This window comes from Anser anser (assembly GCF_964211835.1).
Source record: "Anser anser genome assembly, chromosome: 2".
Lineage (NCBI taxonomy): Eukaryota > Metazoa > Chordata > Aves > Anseriformes > Anatidae > Anser > Anser anser.
The window spans coordinates 94,247,662-94,273,492 of record NC_139721.1 but is presented as its reverse complement, the minus strand read 5'-3'; the positions used below and the strand labels follow the sequence as shown (position 1 = coordinate 94,273,492).

The 25,831-nt window shown below is 39.7% G+C and overlaps 2 protein-coding genes across 14 annotated transcripts in view; both read right to left on the bottom strand.

Moving 5' to 3' along the window:
• GLB1 (galactosidase beta 1) overlaps nt 1-25,831 on the bottom strand; it is a 96,017-nt gene extending 70,186 nt beyond the window's left edge. For all 13 annotated transcript variants that reach the window (XR_014580616.1, XR_014580617.1, XM_083826532.1 and 10 more), the window contains exons 1-10: nt 25,698-25,831; nt 13,868-14,037; nt 6,753-6,903; nt 6,383-6,443; nt 5,272-5,366; nt 3,834-4,014; nt 2,841-2,899; nt 1,818-1,939; nt 1,678-1,718; nt 1,082-1,194 (exon numbers count right to left, since the gene is read on the bottom strand). Coding sequence is in view for 11 of the 13 variants with exons in the window: in XM_083826532.1 (XP_083682658.1) it covers nt 1,082-1,194; nt 1,678-1,718; nt 1,818-1,939; nt 2,841-2,899; nt 3,834-4,014; nt 5,272-5,366; nt 6,383-6,443; nt 6,753-6,903; nt 13,868-14,037; nt 25,698-25,751 (1,047 nt within the window). In the remaining 2 variants the exon portion in view is untranslated. The remainder of the gene's footprint in view (nt 1-1,081; nt 1,195-1,677; nt 1,719-1,817; nt 1,940-2,840; nt 2,900-3,833; nt 4,015-5,271; nt 5,367-6,382; nt 6,444-6,752; nt 6,904-13,867; nt 14,038-25,697) is intronic.
• On the bottom strand, nt 18,829-25,828 carry TMPPE (transmembrane protein with metallophosphoesterase domain). The gene is made up of 2 exons (XM_083826541.1): nt 25,698-25,828; nt 18,829-22,899 (listed from the first exon to the last, which is right to left on the bottom strand). The coding sequence occupies exon 2, from the start codon at nt 22,808-22,810 to the stop codon at nt 21,491-21,493; it is 1,320 nt and encodes a 439-aa protein (XP_083682667.1). The 5' UTR covers nt 22,811-22,899; nt 25,698-25,828; the 3' UTR covers nt 18,829-21,490.

Below are 25,831 nucleotides of genomic sequence, written 5' to 3'. Positions count from 1 at the left end.
GGGAATTCTTCTCTTGAGAAAAGCTGCGTCAAGACAGTATGTTCCCCTTGAAAGGCTCTCAAAATTACCCCATGAATGGAAAGCTTAGGGATAATGGAGACATGGTAGAAAATACTCCACCGCAGGCCTTCTACAGGTAGGGAGATAAAGGTATGCTTTACCCTAGAAACAGGGTAACAATTTCAGGAGACCTACTCCCACCAAAAGAGTATCTCCTAGTGCACATGAATGTTTTTGACATGCAAAAGGGCAAAAAGTATAAGAGTTAGCCTTGAGATTCCCAGGGACTTTTTTTAAGCCTTATCTGAACGGTGTTCAATGCAAGTCTATTCAAAATCCAGATACAATTTCCATATTTCACTTCAAACTCCAGTTTGTAGAAATACCACCCACTTCAAAGCATTTTTACAGCAAAGTTGGTACCACCCATGATCTATCATTTGTGGCATCACAAAAGCAAGATGTGTTCATTTGGATAAGCATGCTCCTTCTTATAGAGACACAGAAACACAACGTGAAGCATATGACAGGCAGCCAAAGATCAAAGCTGCAGCACTACCAGGCTGACACCAAGTGACCAGCCTGAGCTCAGTGCCTGATCAATGCTGCAAGGGAAAAGCCCTGCTCACTTCTCCTCCATCTCTACTCTCAGACATATGCTTCCTGTCTCCCTCTGCTCCCCTTCTGCCATCACTGGTTCTCATCTGATCAAGTAAGGCAAATCAGCTTACTGATCTCAAATTGAAAGAATGCAAACCCAGCAAAAAAGCAGAGTTGAATCATTTCAGTGTCAGACTTGCAACTGGATCCCTTCCTCTGAAAAGGAGGGAGCCTTTAGGACAGTAGAGGTACAACCAGAGAGGTACAAGATCTCCCCCCCCACACATTTTTTTTTTAAACAACAAACAGTTGAGTTGGCCTAACCACCTTGTGCCAATTTACTTCCTTTACCTACAGAGAACAGTAAATCCAGAAGCAAATTAAAACAACACAAGAGCAAGAGTTTGCAGTACACCCAGAATGTTTCAAAGAACCATTCTATTTCAAAGAACCATTCTAAACATATCCTAGGGACACTCACCATACCAATGACTTCCCTCAAGGCAAAATATTTTTCAGTCAGATCCCCTGCTTCACTCAGTGGAGCATCATAGTCATAACTAGTGGGCTGTGGCATATAAGGCATATTGGCACCTAAGAGAGGTGGTGAAAAAAAGCAATAAAAATGGTGAAAGAATTGTGGTTGTTTTTTTTTTGTTGTTGTTTTCTCTCTCCAAGCGGTTCAACTTTCAGAATTCTCTCCAGTCACAACTGGACTGTACTACATTTTTAGATTCAAAGTAGACCTTGGCACTTGGGATTCAGCATAAAGAATATATTCCCTGTGGAAGACAACATCCTTCTGAGCTCACACTGCTGTGTTACACGGGCTTCAGAAATATTCTGGAGAGAAACAAATGTATCCACCTTTCAAGAGTTTCACAGTATTGAGTAAAGCAGAAGTACCCTTTGCAAAGGTAAATACCATGCCAGTTTAGTAGAACGTACTGGCAATAGACAGAGAACTGCTAATGCAGTCATCTTTTGCCATGTGAAAGCAGGCATAGCTTATTCTTTTACTATCTAACACATAAGCAGTTCCCCTATATCATCAGAATCATTTAAATTATTTCTTACCATTCCAATAGGCAAAGTTAGTTCCACCTATAAACATGTACCTAAAAACAAACAAAAAAGCCATCCAATTAAATCAGGTTGTGCTGAATTGGGAAAAAAAAATCTCCCCCCAAATTATCATCTACTGAACACACACTTACAGGTTAACATTAGCACCACATGCCAGGATTTCATTAAGTGTTTTAGCTATGGTTTGTGCAGGCACAACAGAATGACGGTGCCCCCAGTGATCCAACCATCCAGTATAAAACTCAGAATTAACCTGAAAGGAGGAAGGGCAAAAAAGGAAGGGAAAACATGAAGAGGAAACAAGAACAGAACACAATGTGACTTAGGTTACTAACTGTAAAGGAAGGAAAAAGGTACCTTGACTCATTTTAGACATTTTAAAATTACAATAAATATAGCAGAGTATATATTAAAATCAGTCCTTTCCAGAAGATAACTCAAAGAGAATAGAGAATTGTTTAAATAATTTTATGTGTACACTTTGAAAATGATTGCTTAAGTACCAGAGAGTATGCATTTCCTTAGAACCCATCAAACTGAACGTGTTGATGCTAAACGCTAAGCTCAGATGTTTGGCACAAAAATAAATGATGGAAGGAATACATTCTCTTTCGATTAATATATGTAGACCAGATGTAACATAAAATAAATCTTTCAAACACTGAAACTCTGTTCTAAACAATTGCGCAGCACAGAAATAAGCTTGCACCCTCAAAGGCCTTCTACCTTTGTCAAAATGTCTTCCAGTGATCTCACATCCCATTATAGCTTGTGTAGAAACTCTAGGGTAGCTGAAAACAGGAAGCAACTTTTAACCTGCCCTTTTAATTTGGCTTTTAACTTCCACCCACACATGTAGCTGACTAACTCACATCTAATCATACTTACTGTTTCCGCTGCTTTGTAAACATTTGTCTTAGCAAGGAAAAATACTGAAAATTAGTATCTTCTAAGACTATACTAATATTTGCAGAACAGCAGTTAATGTGGATTTGACCTACACACAGATAAGCTCCTCAGTTCAGTTTTTCTGACTGACATGGAAATGACATCTTTGTAAGTATGTCCTTAAGAAACTGTCCACTGTTGCCAACTCCTCTATTATTAGCCACTAAGACTAGGAATGATAAAAGAATTTAAGTGAAAAGACATACCAAAGGGCCTGTAGGTTCACTGCTCCTTTGAGCTAAGAATGCTGCTGTGACATTGCCACCTATAAACAGATGGAAGTAAGATTGAGTTGCTACATCCATGACTTTTGCAGACCTCATTTTACTGAAATAGGTTTCTCATCTCCCTTCCAACATCTAGCAAAAAGAGAGACAAGAACCTTACTTCAGAAAATACAGGAATCTATACACTTGATTCTAGTGCTCAAGTTGCAGAACTTAGTTAAAATATATACATAAATGCATACATGATGAGGCCCTGGGCAACCTGATTTAGCAGGTGGCATCCCTGCCCATGACAGGGGGGTTGGAACTTTAAGGTCCCTTCCAAACCCAGCCATTCTATTGTATCATCTATGACATATGCAAGCATGCACACACATCTCTGCTTTTAAGACACATCCTCTGAAAACCCAGCTCTTCTCAGAAATGACATCCTGGAAACATAAAACTGAGATGTGACAGAATTACTACTCAGACATTGGAAACTATAGGCCTGGGCTTGTGGAAGCAAGATGATGGGGAAGAACAAAAGCTAGGCAGTCTGTAAAGAGGAGTTTCACCTCTGAGCAACCCTACTGGCTCAAGCACAGGGACTGGAAATTACTTCCATAAGCAGCTCATCATCTCATAAATGACATACATGAAGGAGTTCTTAATTTCGATCCATTTATAAGAAAATGGATTCCTACTAGACATATATCTTTGACTGTAGAGAGAATAATGCACATTAGAAGCCACAAGACAAAAAAAAAAAGAAAAAACCTATCTTGGGGTTTGTTTCTTGTGCCTTAAGCCTATTTTGTCAAGTCTGTGCAGTATATGAATGTTCACAGCATTAGCTCTCCTGTTCTATCAAACGGGCACTTTCTGAACACACTACGGTTGCCTGGCCATTCTTCAGGCCTGTATCACTGCAAATTATTGCAGTGTGCACATTTCTAATTAATTTTTTGGTAACAAACAGCTCTCTCCAACCTGGGGCAAAGTCCACTGTTGCGTAAAAACCCTGAAGAGCTCCACATCTCAAGTAAAGCTGGCTTGCACCATCAGTTGTGAACAGTACCACCTCATCCCCAAGATGCTGGCGAAAGAGTTTCTGAAGAGAACGCAGATAATCGTAGTCGCAAGCGAAGTAGCTTCCATACTCATTCTCTACCTGCACAGAGAAAGCAAGTCAGTAAAGCAGTAGCCAATTCCAGTCTGCATCCAACTCCGAAAAAGGGAAGTCCAAATCTACCCCTCCTCTTCCTTTGATAGCAATGCTGAAAATGCCACTTGAATTCCAGACCTGAAGAATAACGAAAGGGACCACTTGTAGGCACTCATTCATCTCACCTGTATCTTACACTGCAGCAGTCACTGTGTGGGGGTAATTTTCCTACAAAATCAGCCTTCAACTCCACATAAAATATCTACCCTAACTACTTCGCAACAGTAATCAAAACATAGTCCCTATTCAAAATGAAGAGCTATGACCTACCTCCCAAAGAGAGCAATAAAAGCATAGAACAGGTCATATAACATGATCAGAACTGCAGTGGAACTGGACTTCCAGAGCAGAGATATATGAATAAAGCTCTGCAACAGACTCAAAAGACTGAGGGGAAAGAGACAACCCTGCTGCTAATGAGAGGTACATATCCTGTCCCTTTCTTAAGGGGATTGCCTTTCAAGCTCCAGATCCAATGCCACACACACCTGAATGCTATTTCTGAAACTCCTGTTATAAACATCTTATTTCTAACTCAGTGCTTTCGCTGAATAGAGATAACACATTATTAAAGAACAATCATCTTGGAAAAATTTTTAAGAAGAGTCTCCTATCATATTCAAGCAAGACAGGGAGTTTAAAATAAGAATCACAGAGCTTTTGCTATGGCCAAATGCTAAGAAAATGGAAAAATACTACCACCTACCTAGTAGTTTAAAAGAAACTATCCACCTCGAATGCACAGCACTGTGTCCTGAAACATTTACAGCTCAAGTTATGTGCTAAGAACTGAAAAGCCTAAATTTTGAAACTGTTCTTGTAACAAGTTTTAGGCTTATTTCATACTGGTTTTGCTTCTATCTGCAGCAAGCCCTCCTGTCAAATGGTTTCACGTAACTAATATATTTTGGCCTTACGTGAGAACTGGCGTAAGAATCACATCTAAAAAACTCCACGAGTTTCCTCTACGGCTTTCTGTAATTGTGGGAAGCAACTTTGACAGAGCAGACGAGCGCACTCTGAATTCTGCAGACAGTGCATTCAGTTCTTCACGATAAGGGACTCCACTGATTCTTGCAGCTACCTGAAGCTGCTAAGGAACTTCTGTGTACATTACTACCCAATACCCATGGAACATCCACAAGAACAATATAAGCATCTGTGCTGCTCGGGTTTAGTTGATTTTCATAAATCCCCTTTTACCTGCACCATGATGATTGGACCTCCGTTTTGATAGAGGTGAGGCTTCATCTTTGGCAAAAGGACACTCATCCATTTCTCTACTGCTGCCAGGTAATCTGTAATACAGAAAGTATAAATGGTTCATTATTTTTCTACTTCTTTACGTGTTTTTGTTGTTGTTGTTTTATTGTATAAAGGTACTTTTTACCAAGTAAAATGCATAAATATAAATTTCTGATACACTTAATGTATTTAGAACGTCATTTAATGAACTAATGTGCTCTTACACTTGTTTAAAAGTGTCAGCTTCCAGTGCAGTTTACTAAATAATAAAACATTTAAATACTGATGAACTTTGAAAATCACCAGAAAGACTTCAATGTCATCACAGAAGTTGTTCTAATGCATTTCAACAAATGTAGCTACATCTGGACTACTCTTTTAAACAGATAATTTCTCCCACAATGAGCAGAAGTCAGGTACAGTATGGATCTATGTCTTTGTCCCCTTATTCTCTCCCCAACAACCACATTAATATCCTGTCTCATCTTATCTTTACACATCCTGTCCATGACCAGGTAGCACATAAGAGTGCTCTAACTAGCTCTGGACTTACATGCACACTGAGCAGGCAGGAAGAACCCCACAAAGAAGAGCCAGCTGACTGCTGAAAAACTCAATGCTGAGAGCTACCTGCCTTTTCTTCAACGGTAACAATAAATATCTCATTACCAATTTTACAAAACTTGTTAATAGGTTTGAAACATAACAGTTTTGAAGTTTGGTTGAAACTGATGGTTGTTTCAGAAGTTCCTCAGAAAAGGTCTGGAAAGGGAGGAATGAAGAAGCAGACTGCATAATTTGTACATTCATTTTCTTGGCAAATCAACTGCTGAGAAAGCACTGGTTCTAGGATAAGAAGCATCTACAAGAACCTGAAGGGCTAAGTCTTACAATTCTGTAATCACAGAAGACGCATGATTTTCAACCCTGTTTTGTTTATTCCACCTATTTATTGAACACACAATTTTTAATCACAATCTTGAAATACGAATTACCTGGAAATAACCTCAAAGAGCAAGTCAGTTTGCTGCTGAATTATATTTTTGCCAGTCCTTTCTGATGCTCTTACCTGAATCAGAAGACCTGAGAACAATAGATTCTTTCTCCAACAGCCATGCTGGAAGACCTCCCTGGGAAAAAAATCAGAACCGTTTCAGTGACTGTTTTTAGGATATAAGAAGAATTCAACATGTTATCAAAACATGTACCGAAACTGAAGATTTGTTTTACATAAGCAAGTCATAATTTCCCATGGAACAGCACAACTACTAAGTTGCATTGTAAGAAGTCACTTAGGACACGTGGGTTTAAATATGTTAAACCAAGAGTCTTGTCTAGGACATTAGTATGTTTGTCTACTTTAAGACAGAAATACTTGCATTAGATTTACTCTAGAAACAAGATAGTTGTAACAACATAGTTGTAACAAAAGGCTGTACCATATCCCATTCTGCACAGATGTAAGGTCCAGCTCTCAGGATCACCAGCAAGCCAGTTTCATCAGCAAGCTGCAGGAAATACTCCAGATCTCTGTCACCAGAGAAATCATACACACCCATCTGGGGTTCATGGTAGTTCCATGGCACATACCTATAGAAAGAGAACGTCATTTTCCATTAAGAAACTAAGACTAAACCAGAACTCCAAATAATTATTTGCACTACACACCCCAGGGATCTGTAAACCTGGTCCAAACTGGTCTTCAGATCAGTAAAATACAGAAAGAATTCTAGAGTACTTCCTGTGGCAGAAGGTATTAAAATGAGTAACGAAATAAGGCTTATTACTTTGCACTAAGTCTGAAGGAGTCCATATCCATCCAAAAACACATTTTGGTACTGCCATTTTGAAATCATAACATCTATTCCAAAATTTAAGTAGTTAAGAGTCAGCTGCCAGTAGTATAGTGGCAGTAGATTTGTGCAGAGATGAATACCCACACAAGTGGTGGTCAGAAATAAGCTTACAGAAAGAATCATGCAGCCCTTAGCAGATTTACCACCCAGTTTACACGGGCACACCAGCTTGGCTGACAGGTCCATACTGTTGCCACTACATAGACCTTCAAAATGTGTAAGCCTCAAATGATACTACATCTAGGTCCTAAAAGTCTTCACTGACCCAAAGCAATGCGGGTGCTGGAAAAACAACATGGGATGAATGGTCACAGAAGAGGATGCTAAGGTGCTTGGAAACCTGGACAAAGTTGAGCCTCATTTCAACCAAGTAATAAAACTGCCAAATAAGCAGATCAGGATTTGAGAAAACACCCCTTTCCTATTTCCAGGACTCCAGAAACCACAACCTCAATGCAGAATATCTCCCAGAAGATAAAAATACTCTCAGTTGCAAGATAATAAAGAAACATGTTACCTAACAACTATTAGGAGTACTGTTGTATCTTATAGCCCTTGAAGAAAGGCGATGAGAGATTTGCCTTAGGAATGTGCTAAGTGGCAGTCATAGCAGGAACAGACATTAAAATTAAGGTTGGATACAGCTTAAATAAGGATTCGAGAGAATAGGAAAACTCATTCTCCATGCATTTACTTTCTGCACCTAGGTTTGTGATCCCTCTAATAGGACTGCTGCCACTGCTCCATATAGTGCAGACTTGAGAAAAATTTCTAAAACCAAAACTGTGGTTAGTCAAGCAAAGAACCTCTTGAGCAACACTTTTCTTATTGTTTGGGTTTGTTTGTAGGTTCCAGAGTTAATTTTGTAAGAATTACCCAAGAGGAAAAGAAAGTGCAGAAAACACTGCTTTCAACAATCAAGAAAAACAGGAACCCTCACATGAACACGATATTGAAAACACCACACTCAGAAATATATACACATGAACAAATACAAAAAAAAAATAACGCTTCAATATATCATTAACATTAGTTAATATTTCCTCACAAATGCCAGAACCTTAAGCCCCTGTTTGAAAAGCCAAAGCTTAAAATTTGTATGCTATTATAGAGTCTAAGCAACATGGTCAGACACCAAAATGCACATTTTCCACTCTGTATATTTTATTTCTTTGCCAATCTAGTTGTTTCCAAAGTACTCAATTAACTCACTTTTTTTTCAGAACAAAGTAAATGTGCACTTAATGAATATGCAAACCACATGAAAATACATTCAACATTAATTTGGTTTTGTGCAATTTACCTAGATTTCAAGCAGAGGAGCAAGCTGATTGGTGATGTTTTAAATCAAAGTAGATAACTATTTAAAACAAACAAACAAACAACTTACCTCAAAAAAATCCAGTATCATATTATACTTGCTTTCCCTTTCCATTATACCATTATCTAGGTTATTACTGTGGAATAATTTTGGTTTGCCTTCAGCTCTAATAGCTATGTTATTTTCAAAACTATTGCTTCGAAATACAAAATTCTTCTGTATTACCTATATATGACTCAAAATACTATCTTTCTTACAAAGCAGAAAAAGAATAGTGGGAAAATATACAAAAAAATTACAGGCCAACCTAACTCCATGCCTACGAAAAATGCCAGAAAAGCTACTGAATGATTTGTATCTAAAAAGTAACAGTGATGTGGTAAACAAAATGGACTTGTGAAGAACAGATAAACCTAGTTTTATTCTTTCAAAGGGAAGTTGGCCTAAAGGATTAAGGAAAAGGAGTGATGTATCTTGACTTAGCAATGCTTTTGGTACCTACTGTTCCTATAAGCAAACAAGAAGAAAACAGGCTAGTTGGTATGAACATTAGCATCAAATAAAAAATAACTACAGAATAACAACTGACATTTGGGGGGGGGGGGGGAGGGGGATATTATTGGATATTTTGTGGAGTATGCCAAGTCTCTTTGGTAGGTTTAACTATGTCCAAAGCTTCTGTTGAAATCTGGCTGGTATAACGCACAGCATTTTGCTAAGAAGTAAAGGCAGAGCAATCTCAAGTCCATCAGCAAACATGACTAACGGTTATTATTCATTAATGAGCAACAAGGCCTGATATCAACAAGAACTTCAGAGTTATCGCTTTCTACTTCTCTCTTGCAAAGGAAAAGGCACAGACAAAAGTATAAAATGAGAAGGAAGACATAGGGCAGTGACACTAATAGGAAAAAGGGGTTGCAGTTTTTACCATAAAATACCATCTGACTATGAATCTTTGACAACCCTGCAATAGAGATAAATCTCTATCTGGGTTGAATTAACGTGCCTGTTTATGTAGCAACTCATTCACTGAAAAATGCTTCTAGCAGAGCTGCACCTGTTTTAGCTAAATAAAGACAAGTAGGTATTAACTTCATTACAAGTTTCGCACCATCTAAAAGACTTCTACAGAAAGACAGTAATTCTTTATACACTTTCCTTTTCAGGCTACTGAACAAGTTATTTATTACTGGTAAGTAAATTACAGGTTAACACAAAAGTATTCTAACTGCACTTTAACTACACCTTTTAAACTGTAATTTATGAAAAAATGGGAAAATTTTAAGAATTTATCCTAGTAACAAGTCTGAAGGTCTAAATATGCCCAATGGTGGCTGAGATGGGAACAGAAGGGTTTCTCAAGCTCCCTTAGACTCAAGATGGAATAAGACAGAAAATTCCTCCAGAAATAGTTTTAATGCATGTCCCATGCTGTCTCACAAGGCCAGAAAAAAGGCAAATTTTAGTGGAGAAGAAAGTGGAGAAAAATTTATGTGAAACGCTACAGAATGAACCGTGATATGAAAGCATCTCAGAGACTGCTTTAAAAATTGTTACTAATACATTTAAATCCCTCGATATATTTTCTACAGCTAGCTATGACCTCAAATCATTTTACTTCAAAACTTTTAGTTTTAGCAATGTATAATTCCTATATACTATTGTACAAATGTATCGTCAGTTCCTAATAATGTACTGCATTAGCCACAGAATAATGAATTTATAAAGGAATGTGGCATTCCTTTTTCATACCTGAAACAGTATTTTTTCATTTGAGTAATAGCACTTGCTCTCCATTTACATACAATTTCTAAGCTTTATCCTATAACCACCTTTTTCTTTAAAAGTCACAGGTTTTTCTCTTGTGTTTCAGAGATATGCCAACAGACAAAAAATACCACTTTTGCTACCATAGTTTATAGTATATTTCTCTCTGTAATACCTGTGGGTTTTTTTCCACATTGTGTAAAATTAAATACTGAGTACTAGTTTCATAAGTAATAGAGCAGCACTTTAAATATGCTAAACATTTTTTACAGAGTAAGTTGTGCTTTTTTTTTTTTAATGAGCAAATATTCTAAACAGCAGCTCTTTCTTTGAGGGAGTTTCTAGAGATTTAGTTTCTTGGTCGTTAGTCAACAAATACAGTAAAACAAATAAAATGCCCAAAATTCTTCCATAACTTTATAAGCCTGTAAAGTAACTGCCGATTCTTCCAGAAACCTTCTCCATTTTCCAGTCCTGCATATGCTTAGCTCCATCTAGTGGTTCATTGTTGATCTCCTCCATGAAGAACAAAAAAAAAAAGACACCTTTCAGTCCTACTCAAATGTTTACGATAGTGTCTGTTTCTAGTTGGCAGATCACAGTTCAGGAACTGAACACAAGGACAATTACATTTGGGTAGCCAGGTGCCTCTGCATGCTACCTGCGGAGATGGGGAAGGGAATTCCTAGGTGCAATACCTCATCTTCTGAAATGTCACACCAAGCACAGCATCGCATTTTATCCTGCTATTTGGAAGTTTTAGGCCTTGATACTTTCAGCTTTGATGCAAGTTCAAGCTTCCTGTTACCTGTTTTCTCATATTCTGTTATTGCTTAAGATGTTTGAGTCCAGAGAATGGCCACAAGGATGATCAGAGGGCTGGAGCATCTCTCTTATGAATTAAGCTGAGAGAGTTGGGGTTGTTCAGCCTGGAGAAAACAAGGCTCTGGGGAGACCTTACAGCAGCCTTCTAGTACCCAAAGGGGGGCCTACAAGAAAGATGGAGAGGGACTCTTTATCAGGGAGTGTAGTGACAGGACAAAGGCTTTAAAATAAAGTAATTTTTTTAAAAAGTAGATTTAGATTAGATATAAGGAAGAAATTCTTCACTGTGAGGGTGGTGAGGCACTGGGACAGGTTGCCCAGAGAAGCTGTGGATGCCCATGTGTCCTATGGCAACAATCTCTCAGAAGGTCTGGCATCACTGCTGCCCATTCCAGAACGACTTCACATAACTGGTATCTCAATCCCTTTCTAACAGTTTTACTGATCCATAAACAGTAGTCAAGAGAGAAAGGAAAACAAATAAAATTGAAGAATAATCTAGACCAGTGCCATTTTTACAAAAAAAAAATCACAGTGGAGTTATTTGAGTTAACATGGAAATTCATTGCTTCATGTCAAAAATCAAGAGCAGTACAACTTAATTATCTGCAAAGTCTAAAGAAAAGCAAGTGGGTTTTTTTGTTTTGTTTTGTTTTTTAAGGGAGGGGGAAGAAGAAGGGGGCAGAGAGAAAATGCAAGGCACAGAGGTACCTTTTGCTTGTAAGATACACATTTAGGACCTATCTCTCACCACAGCAGAAAAAAATTCAAAAGTAAACAATGGTGGGGAGAAAAAGTTCAAGAATCCCAAACTGTTCTACAAGGACAAATTGAGGTTGTGAAAAATCTGTTATCTGCAATCAATGAACCAGCAAAAACAGCTAAGACTGCAGCAGCAAATCACAAAACCTCAAGGAGACACTAGCTGCTGGACCATACCTTTTGCACCTGAACACAAACAGCTCAACTCTCCTAAGACCAACAGAGACCAGTCAACACCAGTAACACGAGACAGTCTCCACTTCTTCCTGCACTGCAGGAAACTTGCAGTAGGACATAGGAATTTTTTCAACAAAAGAAAAATAGGGGAAAAATTGAAGGAAAAAAGATACACTTCAGTGACAGATTATGAATTATGAATGGAAGAAAAAAGCAACAGGAAAAAAAACCTGGAGCAATTTTCCCATTTGACAATAGAGTTACAGGGAAAGGGAAAAAAGAAAGATTCCTATATCAAAAGACTAGTCATGCAGCAGAGAAACGAACAGGCAATTTCAAAGATTGCTTGAAAAAGCTGGAAATGAAGTGAGGGCATTGAAGACATATGGGGGTTGTCAGACATATGGGGGTTGTCAGGTGATTTATGGGGTCATTCCCATAAATCAGTGACGAAAGTGAAGTATAAAATGCTATAGATCACTGGAGTCAGAGTCAGTCTCAGGACCCAGACATCAAACGATATAATTTTTAGGTCTGTCTGATTATTTTTATTACAGCAAAATAATTTTTACATGGGCATTTCCAGCAACTCTGTCCTAACATTCCTGAGCAAGTGTGCTACTTAATCCTATTGGCTTTATGTAGCAAGAGAGAACTTGCTTGTTTGGTTTAATCAAAACAAAACAAAGAAAACAACAAAGAAAAAAAGTCAATGCACTGTCACAACACAGGGAAGAGTTCTATGGGAAACAAAAAGACACGACTCAGAAACCTAAGTTTGAAAAAAAAATTCCTTCTCTGACATCTCTCCATCTCTTCTCCACATACCAGCCCATACTAATCACGCCTCCAAGCATACAAAGTAACTCTGCAACTTGCATGATAAACAAAACACAGGTTTCGATGGAGGGGAAGCATAGATGGTGCAATGCTCCCACTGAACAAACTGCCCCAGTCTACAGGCTCTGCATTGCCAGAGCCAGCACTGTCTAGCAGTCCATAGCATGCAAGGAGGCTGTTTCAAAAAGAAGCTCCAAGCCCTGCAATGATTTAAAAAAGAAATAAAACCATGCATGGTAATTGCAAACATTGCTTGAAAAGACTGTGCCTATACACTTTTCTACCATTCTTCTTCCCTTGCCACAGAAGCTTTGGCAAAAATAAGAAGAGTTGGCTAATTTTTTTTTCTTCTCTCACCAGTTGTAATAAGGACTCAAACCTCAAAAGAAAAGACAAGAATGATGGGCTAAAGGTTGGGTAGACACAACTGAAAGCAATTTAAACTTATTTTTAGGAGGTAGAGGGGTTGTTTTTGTTTGTTTGGTTTTTTGTTGTTTCTTTTTTTAAAAAAAAAAAGTACCCCTACTTTGCAACTATTTCCCTAAATTAAAACACTTCTGGTGAAATAGCTTTAAATATTACTAAAGCCTTTGCCAACATTTTCAAGGCTTCAGGGCAATACAACTTAGGGCATATTAAAACTTTACAGTCCCCTCTCATCTAGCCTGCCTGTTGACAAGAGATTACCGTGTCCTTTGGCAGAGAAAGAGCACATGATCAAACTGTTCCTTAGTTACCAAAGTTCACAGGTTTCGCGTCACATTTGCATCCTGGGCATTGAAGCAATAAGCATCACCTATCAGCAAAGAAGCAAGATTGTTAGCTGCTGTTGTCCCAACCTATGCTGTGAGAAGTCATCCTGTACCACCTTTCATTTCCAGAGCCTTCTCACCTACTACTTTAAAAAAAACAATAAATAAGCAGCAATGGCAGCATTTCCCTTAACTACTTTTTGTGGGTCTCTGAAGACTACAAATCATTTTGGAAGTCAACAGCTACTTACGTTTGAATTGCATCCAGCCCTGCCATCTTCATCTTCAAGAGACGGTCCTTCCAGTAATACCGGGGAATCCGTGAGTAGTGAATGCTACCGGAGATGTAACGGAAAGGGCGTCCATCCTTGACAAAGCAGTTGCAGCCATAATCAATCCCAAAAGTCCTCTGGGATATATTCTGTGTACCAAATAAAAATTAAAAATAAAAGTTACACAATATAAGCTTTTTCTGCCATGAGAGACACTGAGAACGGTCTATACAATATCTGTGGGTTGTCCACAATAGAAGGTACAATGGTGTTAAAATAGCTACTGAATGGCTTTCCACAAGCTACGCATATACCAAAGGACTACAACACATCTGTCAGCCATGCAGACAGGATTGCAGCCTGCATGGACAGGATTCACCGCTACACTGAAACATGCTGCATGCATCCTCCACTTTTAGCACGTGGATATATACTACCATCTTTCTACAGTGACACATTTCGCAGTTGCTTACACCAGTGGAAGTGCTGATGAGTTCAACAGGGGTATATTGATTTGACGAATGTCAACACTTCTCACTCGATGCTTCAACTCACTAAACTTCTGGAAAATACAACCTGATTTCCAACTTAATGTCACACTCAAGTCTAGAAACAAGAGCCAGCTGGGAGCTTTCAAGGAACAAATACCACATTCTAAACGCTCCAGGGCACTGGTATGTGCAGGATTGAAAGCCTAGTTTCTAGTAAGTAAGAAAGTGTTTGGTACATCAGTCTAGTGAACTTACCTAGGACTTACCTTTATGTAAATCACTAACAATTTGTCATTTTTGGACAAAGTCCTACTTTCAGTACTTTTCCAGCTAAGCAAACCTTGAACATTTATGAACAATGAACTTGAAGCATGAAAATTAACAAGAATCTGCACCTCTGACCCAAAAGAAACGTACCTTAACTTCAAGATTACTGGGATTACTCATCAAGTGAGCCTAAATTCACTATGACACGAACTACTATGACCAACAGCAGAACTTCTTTTGCTTCCAGTAACTTGTGGAAAACAAGCAAAACACCAAGACCTTTTTTTTATTATTATTATTGATCTTTTGTTAAGTGCCTGGCCCTACGCCTTTAAAAACCTTCAATATTTTTTAATTTTTTTCAAACTTTAACACATTGCATCTTACATCCCACCAAATATCTTTGGCAACCCTATCAACAGCACCACTTTTGTCCTCCACAATGCACTAAGTAGTTGGTTAAGTTTGTCTTCACATTCTATGACTTTCTGTGACTTGGCATTTGCATTTTATTAGATTCATTGCTGAGCACATAAAAAAAGGAATCCTTTCGATAAAAGATCAGAAGGGATTTATGAAATAAAACACCAAGTCAGCAACTGCTAATCAGTTAGTTCTCCATACCTATCAGAAAATAATGCAGAAGTCAGCCCAACAAATCCCACGTTTCACTGGACATTACACTACTACAAATGAAGTGCATCTTTTAATACTGTAAATTAAAATCTGTTGAATGGCACTGGCCTATTTTATTCTCAAAAAGGTGGGCCTTGGCCTGCCTCATACTAAGAGCAGAGCTTAACAATTAGGAAATTGTCTCCATGAAACAAAAGTGATGAAGAAATACAACAGACATGTAGACTACTGTATAACTCCTGGTGACCCCCAACTACACAAGAGCCATCCACCATCTAAGGACTTCTGCCCAAGGGTAAGTAGGGACTAACAGACCACATATGGTTTTGAAAAACTTTCACATTGTAACCACTTCTTTCTGTTAACTGGTGGACAATTCTGCTGTAATAGTGTGTACAACTACAGGAAGAGTAAAGTGAAAGGAATGGAAGAAGTGGCATGTAGCAGATACTGCCAATACTGAGACTCCTGGCCAACAACTGGACACTACCATCAACCAAGAGTATACTCTTTTTGCAGCATGACAGCAAAAAGGAGCCAGACTAATGTGTCAAAGTCCAAAAGAACAAGAGCACAAACTACCAGATAGAGTACAAAGTGCCTTTTTTTTTTTTTTTAATACATACACACACACTGCAGAAAACTGGAGGAAGAAATTGCTGAGTAAACATGCCTATCCCTAGACCATCATTAAAAAGAGCAACTCAGTGAGATAAGACTCTACAAACATTTGAAGACTACAGACTCCAAGGAGGAGGTGACTACAGTGGGGTGGTACAACTGTGGTAAACACACAGTCCCCACAGAAAACCTAAAATAAAGTTGTGGAGAGCATCTTAATTGAACATAGTAATCTAAAACATTCTGCTAACAGTGAACAAGTAAAATTGTTTGTGTCATGGACCTATAACAGAAAAGATGTAGTCCAGAGCTGAAAGAGCAATAAGGACTGGGAGACTGAAGGGACTGCAAAGTATTGCATAATGGAAGCTTTTTAAGCCCTGATCCCACAGATAGACACAAACACATCCTTAGCAAAAATAGTTCCCTGAATGTTTAAATAATTCTTGTCTAAGCAAAGGTACAGACATGCCAGGTTTTCAGCAGAAATCAGGACCTTACAGAGCAAAGTACAAACAGTATAACACCAACTGATCTGGAACAAGAATAATTCACATCATTGAATAACCCAAGTTGGAAGGAACCCATAAGGATCATTGAGTCCAATGTGGGGATTCTCCTCAGGAATTACGTCGTTGTCATAACTTCACACTGTTAAGCTTCACTGCAGAAAACGCACAGGTATGTACCACCTGCTTACTTTTCTTTCAATGCAGACCTAAGTGACACTGCAGATTTTTGATTTATAACCTACATGCTGATTCCTGGGAATGCTGCACTAAGATGGAATTGTACTGTATGTATTCCATAAGAAAACAATTCACCCTTAAGAACAGCAAGAAAGCTTTTCACATTCTTTTGACATTTATTCCTCTAGGGTACCATGACAAGTCCTAGCATTACTGCAGAGCCAAGTACTCCATAATGATCATGACTAAACGAAACGCCAAACCCAGGTGGCACCAACACAATTTTGCAATAATACTAAATGTAAGGGGAGAAGCATTACCAAAAAAAAAAAAAAGAAAACATTAAAAAACCATTATGGTTGCATTTGATTTCCTGACTCCATAGTGTTTTTAATTTTACCTTCCACATTCAACTAGTAAAAGTCCTGGAGACAAAGTAGCGCAGCCCAACTGCTGTTGCTCCCCTCTTCCCCTCTGAAAGAGAGTTCAACCCTCTTCCCCAGACTAACCTATGGCAAAGGCACTCACCCTATCTACAGCAGACTGCTGCTGAGAGATGCTGCACCCTGAACCAACTGTTTACAAAGATCCACTCTCAGGGGACAGACACCACTGGCAGAGAAATGGGGATTTCTTCAATGAAAAGAAGACATTCATCCAGAAGTATCACCAGTTACCATTTAAAGCTGTGAAAGTAACTGTAAATTACCATCCTAACACATACACCTCATGATATGAGGAGGGCTTCCTGAGTACTTATTCTGATTTACCTTATTTGTTTCCCATTGTAAACAAACTTCCCTTCATGATCAACTATGCAACATTGTTTTATTGTCAATGCACAACTTCAGCCATTTCTTACAGCATACACTGTAGGGCTCACAATGATGCCTAAACAGTTCTCGCCGTGAATTTGTCTGGTTCAACCAATATTGTGTACTCATGGTTGTGAATATACAGCAGGAATGAATTCCCTGCATCTCCCTAGAAGATGTGGTAGCGAAGCTACTTATTTGGTAAGCACATTCAACAAGCACAAATGCTCTCTACTGTTTTGGATGCCAGTTCATTCATATCACACCATAATAATGGTCAGATAAAAGATTTAAGCCCTTAGAGACAATGATATAATGCTGCATTCAGAATACACTCACATGGAAAAGGGAGGCACTAGAGAATCTGTCCTTTCTTAAATCAAGTAGGTAGCCACTTTTGCGGCATTAATGCTCTTTCAATGTTTTTTAATGTGTTTCTCCCAACTTTATTAAAAGAAATTTCATAGTTCCAGCACATAAACCTGTTAGTCATTTAAAAGCCACTAGAATCTCATTCTTCAAATTTAGAAAATTGAGTTTTTTCCCCTTGTTTGGAAAGGACACAAATGTGGATACAAATCTTCTTTGAACCTCTCCACCTGGGGGCGTTTCTAGCATCTCATGATGATCATTCAAAGCCAGAACACCTCTTTCTCCACCCCCATCAAAACTGAGAATCACAACCCTGCTGCTCCCTTCCCCAGCACCCTCTCCTCCCATCCAAAACCAACAGCTCTGTATCCTTTCTCTGCTCTTAAAGTGGTTTTCTTTGCCCCATGTCCTCATCTCTTCAGCCCACACTTCTTCCCAATAGTAGTAGGCACTGGGCAAATTTAACAGCAGCCTTACTTTTACCACTTTCCTCCACACCTCATTAGCAGCAAGGGTGTAAGATTTTTCCAAACCTAGTCAGATTTACAGTCAGCAGCTTTTTTCTCATAAATAGAACTAAGGTATTAAAACTATTCAGTGTGATCTGCTACAATAAATACTAGTACAGAATAAAAGGTCATTAGAGGCTTCTTTCTTGGTAATAAAGTTTTTATTAAATCCCAACATTTAAAGCATTTGTTATACCACAATTTACATATTTCCAAAACCAACCTCCACTGATTATATACTGTAATAAATATAACTTTCACAAAGTGATTTTACTATTCTGGTATTATCCTGACGGTAATAAACCCTGGCCCCAGCCAATCCCCCAAATGAACTGGCCTTCTGTAGGAAGAAATTCCTTTAGTTAAGTTCTCCAGATCAAATACATTCAACATAAAAAAAATAAAAATAAAAAAAATAAAAAATAAGCAGCAAAGCAACTTTTGTTATCTGTAATAGTGAACACAGATCTAAATCACTCATATATGAGTCAAATTGGAACAAGCATAGAAAAATCCTCAAAGGACAATTAGGGATTGCTGTCTTTGAGAGCTTTTAGAAAAGATTTATTCCTCTTACTATCAAGAAGATGGTTGATATAAGATATTTTCCATATATAATTAAAAAAAAAAGTAGGAAAAGGCTTTGAAGTTTTTTGGCACAGAAATAAACATTTTAAGTGTTACTAATCATCAAACAACCAAACTTTCAGAAGCAGTTTTTTAAAAAATAACTAAATTACTTTGAGAGAACTTAATACATTTTTGAAATGATAGTCTAACCACATCTGCTCCTGAGAGAATGCAAAGAGGAGCACATACACACAAAGTAATGCAGAAGTAATCTGCGTACTCCGGGGACAGAAGGATCACTTCAGCCAGGTTTCTGTACACATTTGGACAGAATGAGGAGAGAAATAAAAAGCAGAGCAGGAGGAGGAAAAATAAATAAAAAGACTGGCAACTTGTTGCTAGAAATTAATGCCATCTAAAGCCAGTCACAAAAGCCTCCTGATAAGGAAACTAGCAAAGAAATTTGTCTTAACACAATAACTCTCAAAATAACAAGTTAAAGGCTGTAAATACACCAAAACCCCAGGACTACTGGCCTAGAGGGAATACCCTACATTACCCAATCCAGAACACAGCTTTCAAATTAAGGCATTTTGATGTAACACAGAGGGTTACAAGCTATTGAGATTCTTTCTACTTAAGGCCATTTTAAACTAAGTGATGGAAAAGAATCCCAAAAGGACACTGTGTGGACAGTGGGAAGTGCTAAATACATGTGAAAGTTGCAGGATACTTGAGCAAGAGTATATATTGTTGCATAAGCATGAGAAAAAAATTACAAAGTTATAGGTACTGGGAAACAGAATGATCTAGTCCAACAAGTAAAGAGCCTGGTGGGTCAGGCGTTCGGCTTTCTGACTAAGAGGACTGGCTTCTCTAGCTCTTCCACCAATCTTCCAGTGCACGACACATTTGCTAGTATGTTCTTACAGTATCTCTCAGTATTCCTGCTAGTAAAAATGCAAGATCTTCGCACAGAGGAATAGGATACCAAAAAAGCTAAGTAGTTAAAAACTCCACCTTGGGGGTTCAAGGGAATGGATGAAGTGAGACTTTGAAATTTCACCTACAGAACTTCTCACCCTTACAAAGCTCATGGTACTCTTCAAATACCCCCACATACATACCTCTCCCACAAAATGAAAACAGGCACTGAAAACAGGAACAGGCACTGAAGAGTAAAACAGAAGAGTGTCTGGCTCAGGATCACATGGGAAGGCAGGAAAACACTGAACACCACAGTTCTGGTCCTGCCATCCTCAGCTTTGTCTCTGCAAGCATGGAACTCGTTTGTCCCATGGCTTGTGTTGTTTGTGGCATTTCATATAGCTGCATTGAGGTGAAAGGGAAGGAGGGGGAGATGTGCAGAAGAAAACTGTTTCATCAGCCTCGGCAACATACAAATATTAATTTACAACCTGCCTTTCCTGTATGAGCCATGAAAATAAACATGTTTTTAAGATTTTCTAATCATTCATATTTCCCAGTGCTATTAATTTGTGTTAAGCCCTTCTAGGAAAGGCAGAGATGAATTCCCCATAGCTCATTATCCTGTAGTAGTTATTCTGCTATGTGCTTATCATACAATAAGGACATTGATATGCAAATGCTATTAAGGAAAGTCACTTGCTGCAGTGTTTAGTTTTCTTAAAGAAGACATCACTTACTTGAAATATCAAAACATTAAACAAAGTTCAAGCATTAACCCACTGAATATCATTTGCATCACTTTCAAATAACATCCCCTTACTCTCATAAGAGAAATCACAGAAGAGAAATTAAGCATAAACAAAAAATACAAACTGAGCTGATTATTTCAGCTTTGGGCTTTACAAAAGGAGGTACTGAATGCTCAAGCAGCAACACAAATTATGTTAATTAAAAGTTTCTTTTTCATTTGCTTTTATTAGAGCTGCTTTCAGTAATTACTAGATGCCCAGTTATTCTGAGGAAAACACCTGCAGAAGGACAGCTATTTTGATCCTTTACTATCAGCTTCCCCAACTTTTCAATTGTGAAAAAACTGCTTTTCAGGAACTGCTGCCTAACACCTCACAGTATTGGTAAGCAGCCCAGACCTGGAGCCCCACTGCATGCTGCACACAGGCAGTGCGGTAAAGACATCCTAAAGAAATCCAGCCTCAAAGAAATATAACTGTTCCTTTCCTGTAACTTTTCTGGTGTAAGACTTTTGGAATGGATACTCTCTGGACACTCCGTAGTCCCTTCTGCAAAACATGCAGGTGTGATTTCACTGTAAGAGATCAGAACCTTCACTGGTCTGAGATTTGATAAGGCAGCTGCCTCATGTGTAATAAACAGTGAAACGTGATTTAGCCACAGGACACAGGTATTACTGAACATGCACAGTACATGCATCATCTCCACGGCAGTGTTACCTTTAAACGCAGAATCTCCGTAATAACGAACTTTGTGTTAATTTCTTCAGTATTTTAGCATTTGTTTAATACACCTAAGATAGATTTAGTTTTCTCCTCAGACTTAACAGAACCTGAGGTAGTCCATCCTGACACATTTCTATTACTTCCCTGAAAAAGGATTTGCTTTCCAAGCAGAAGAACCAATATACTGACCAAAAATGATTGCAGAAGTCTGTCAAATGTGAAACTCCTCAAGGAGACCGTAGAATTATCTCAGTTATTTCAGCTCTGCTGCCCAACCTCATGGGTATTCCAAAGTACATCGTCCCTGGGCTGACGTAGACAAAGGTGTTCTGCCCAACTTTGTACAAGCCAACAAAGAAAGGATTCAGAAAATAAGCCCCAGCATTTAGTGGGAACATTTGCCCTCCATGAGTATGGCCTGAGAGGATTAAATTTATGTCTGGTCTCTCCTGAAGGGCCCACTTTGCAGCAACTGGCTGATGAGCTAGCAGCACAATCGCATGCTCACTGCTACAACCTCTGAGAGCTTTTCTTAAATCCATGCCATGCCCTGAGTAGCGCAATACATCTGCCTCAATATCATCAACACCAGCCAGACAGAACCAATCATCAGGGCTCTTTGGTGAAACAATCTTCACATTCTCATTATGGAGTGGACGAATGTTAAATGATTTTAACAGCTCAAACCAGTTGCCAACATCTGATGTGTAGTACTCATGGTTTCCTGTGACAAAGTAAGTCCCCAGAGGGGAATTAAGTTCTCCAAGAGGCTCAACAGCTGGTCGTATGATCTCAACCTCGGAGTCAGTCAGGTCACCAACAATCACTGTGATATCTGGTTTCAAAGCCTTAACCATTTGCACAATCATTGCAAGCTTGGTCTTCCCAACTGTAGGCCCCAGGTGGATATCTGAAAGCAACACCACTTTCAGATTGTTCATTGTTGAGGGCAGCTTGCAAACTGGAATCTCCACTGAATTCACAGTAGGAGGCTGGGAAGCATTTAACAGCCCGATGACAGTCAGCCCAACAGTCAGCATGACTGCCAAAACTGGCTTCACGGCTGTTCTGCTGTTCTTATTGCTGCTGCCTGCCTTAGTGCCTCTCCCAGCCAAGAACTTATAAGCCTGCTCTACAGAGCCTAGAGCAAAGAGGAAGAAGATGAGAATGATATAGGCCCCCAGGCAAGTGTAGGCAGCTAAAGAAAAGAAATATGGCTCTTCCGCAACAAGAAATAGCAACGTAAAGAAGCTTGAATGAGCCAAAGCTAGAAACATCAGCACAGCTATTTTCCATGGCATGAAACAGAAGCAGCTGGCAGCTGAAGACCTGTAGAACATGGTGACTGTGCTTCTCCAAACATGAAGAGATCCTATCAACATGAGAGCATTAGCAAACAGTGCCATCTGCAGCCTTAGAAGCCAACGCCGCGTCTTGAGCTCCAGTTGTTCTGTCAGATAGCTCCGCGATAACATCATGGAGAAGAAAACCACTCCTGCAGCCACTGCAGCCTTTGCTTCAAGGGGCAGTTGCTTGACGGAGATCATCTTTGCTTCCTGATCGTTCCCTTCTGCTCTGTAGGAGTCTCCAGTAGAAAATAATGTGATTATGAAGGGATGCCTTGGGTTAATGAAGCCTGCAACCAGGAACCAGTATCAGCCATTTTAAAATATTACATACATTCCCTTTTTCCCAGACTGCAGTAGGGGTCTGCTAGGCTGCACGCACTACCCAGGATACTGGGTCATACAGAATTACTACAATAAAGACAGGGAAGAAATTTCCTAACGTGGGATAAATAGTCAACTGAAAATACTCTGCTCTGACAGTTTGTTTCCAAGTTCTCTGCCCTCCAGCCTCAATGGTTCCTCCCCCTTCTTTTTCATTGCTATTTCCTCATTAAGTCTTCCTAAAAACATTTGACAATAGATCACAACAGTGATGCAACAACTGCTGGTAACAGTCACCAAACTATTTGCAAACAGTCATTATAGTATTTGAAAGCCCTATACAGATTCTGTGACCAAGCTGCTTCTGCTCTGAACTTAGCACACGTGTTTTATGTTCTTTTTCCCAAGCATCTGGCTCCATCACAAAAGCACATATCACCATGCATCATTCTGACTGAACACGAGGGTCTACAGACACACACAACTGCAGCAGGGAAATACCCACTGAAACAGCTAGCCAGATACAGCTGTGGTCCTAGAAACTGCAGGTGATGTATGTGGAAATATCCCTTGGGGAACAAGAATTCCTCAAAGCCCTCAAAATTGGTAGGACTGGTGAAATCCACATTGTGTTTTGCTACTCACTTCCTGCTCACTCCCACTACATGTACAGTTCCTAAGACTTGACACCTATTTTAGGATATCCTGGCATCCTAACAGGATGCAACTAAATTGAAAAGGGATTAAAACAATGGGCTGTGTAAACCTAATGCATCTCCGCTTCCAGATTGAAAACAAACAAGCAAGCATCAGTTACGTCTGAATTATACTGGAAATCCCTGTTTTGCTCTGTATTTTGCTAAGAGTACAGTGTTTCTATTTTTGCACAGTTTGTGTATTTCTATTTAAAATAAACCTACTGTTTTACATTAACCATAGATGAAAAACGTTTGGAAGTCTTTCATAACATACAATATTGACCAAGTTTGAGATAACAGAAATACCTTATTTAAAGCCATGCAGGAATACATGCTTTCTTCCAAACCGCTTCAGTCTGTACTTAGCTAGAGAAAAAATAAGCAATCAGTACAGCCAAAAATATCTCAAAACTGGGTCATGAAAGCAGCCTCGTAGGGCTCTGCAGTGAGCTTGAGGCCAGAAGCCTACAAACCTAAGCTTGCCAATTTGCTTATCTGTAGCACATACTTTCCCTAACTTAAAAGGATGTTAGCAAGTCTGTGATGATAGGTCCCTGCTGTATTTCTGAGGACTAGAGCAACCTTTAGAAAGACCCCTTCTCTCGTTGCTTGGTCAACGAACAATGGGTTAAGAAAGAAAGTGTGTGTCCAAGTCTCAGTTCCTCAAGGCCTCACAGCTGTTACACCATTCTTAAAAAAACAATGCTATTTTACATGCATGCCTCTGCAGAAAGTAAATAAAGCTAGGAAGATAAGAACATAGGAAGTGTCCTACTGGTTCACGTCCATGGTTCTCTAAACACAAGGCTACATTCTGCCTGGACAACAGCAATAAGGATTGTTGTTTAAAGGAATGCGATCCTGGCCACTGCCTGTGGTCTGCTCATCCTCTACTACTCCAGGTGATAGAACTGTTACATTAGGGGTGTTAGAAGGCACACCCCTGCCTAGTCCTTTTTGCATGAGTCCTTTTTGCATATGAGCCTGATATATTTCAATTTGTTTTATCTTTTTTGTTTCTGTTTGCTTCTACAACCTCCTATAGCAGGAAATTACTTAATTACTAAAATGCACTGTATATTTTTTCAAGTATCTTACCTGCTTTAAACCAATCTGCTAGATTCAACTGTTAAACTACATTTGCCAAGCACTCCTCACACCACTGAAGTTGGAATCAGTTCCCCTTTCTTATCATTACCTTCACAGTCCCCCAAGGCTCAGTCATAACCCTACCCCTCCCAGCAACCACAATTACTATCACTGAATTCCTTTAGATAAATATATCCCATGAGGTCATGCTGCTTTTCACACAGCTTTAGCCTTCCGTGCATTTCTCAATTAACAAATATCAAGAAAAAAGCAAGACTTTGCTTTGAGCTCAAGGCCTAAGTGACAAAGCACAGCTCCCACAACATGTGGCAAGCCTCAGAGTTTATCTAGGCCTCCAGTTAGGCAGTGGTGCAGCTCCAGCAAGCTACAACAAGGGAGTCAAAGCTAAGGAAGGGCAGAAATGGGAACACACAGCTCCCTGTGGTGGCACCCCACAAGAAGAGCCAGCTGCCCCATGGGACCAGCTAACACGGTGTCCTTAGCATGTAACAGCAGTTCGACTTCCACCCCCCTTCCCCTCCCAGGCTTTCTTAATTAGGCCTCGGAATATATTAATTCTTTCAAAAGCAGGTCTAAACGAGGGATGGGGTGCACCCAGCAGAACCGCTTCGGCCAGACAGGGCGGGTATTACCGGGATGTATGTGCCCAGGCAGCACCCCTGCAGGAGAGTGACTCCCCCAGGGGCGCAAAGAGGGAAGGATCCAGCCCCTGCTGGTGGGACCAATCGAAATAGCCACCCGCCCTTCAAAAGTGAATTAAGAATGGCCCAGCGGCCATGGGGAGGAAATAAAAGCCGTGATGAAGGCTGTGCACACCTGGCAGCACCCTCCTCCTGTAGGGGAAGCCCCTAGAAACGCCATTTTCTACCCACCCATCCCCAACGACCCTCACACCACTCCCGCTAACAGCCGCCCCCAACGGCCCGGGGGACGGGACGGGACGGGACGGGACTCACCGCGGCCCTGAGGACCGTCGCCAGGCCGGCCACCGGGAGCAGGAGCCGCAGCATGCCGGGCGGCAAGGGCGGCCGGTGTGCTCCTACCCGGCCCGCCTTGCCCGCAGCCGGCGCCGTCAGCTGACCGCCCGCCC

What these genes read in the sequence shown, in the direction of transcription:
- TMPPE (XM_083826541.1), bottom strand. Translation starts at nt 22,810, where the DNA reads ATGATCTCCGTCAAGCAACTGCCCCTTGAAGCAAAGGCTGCAGTGGCT.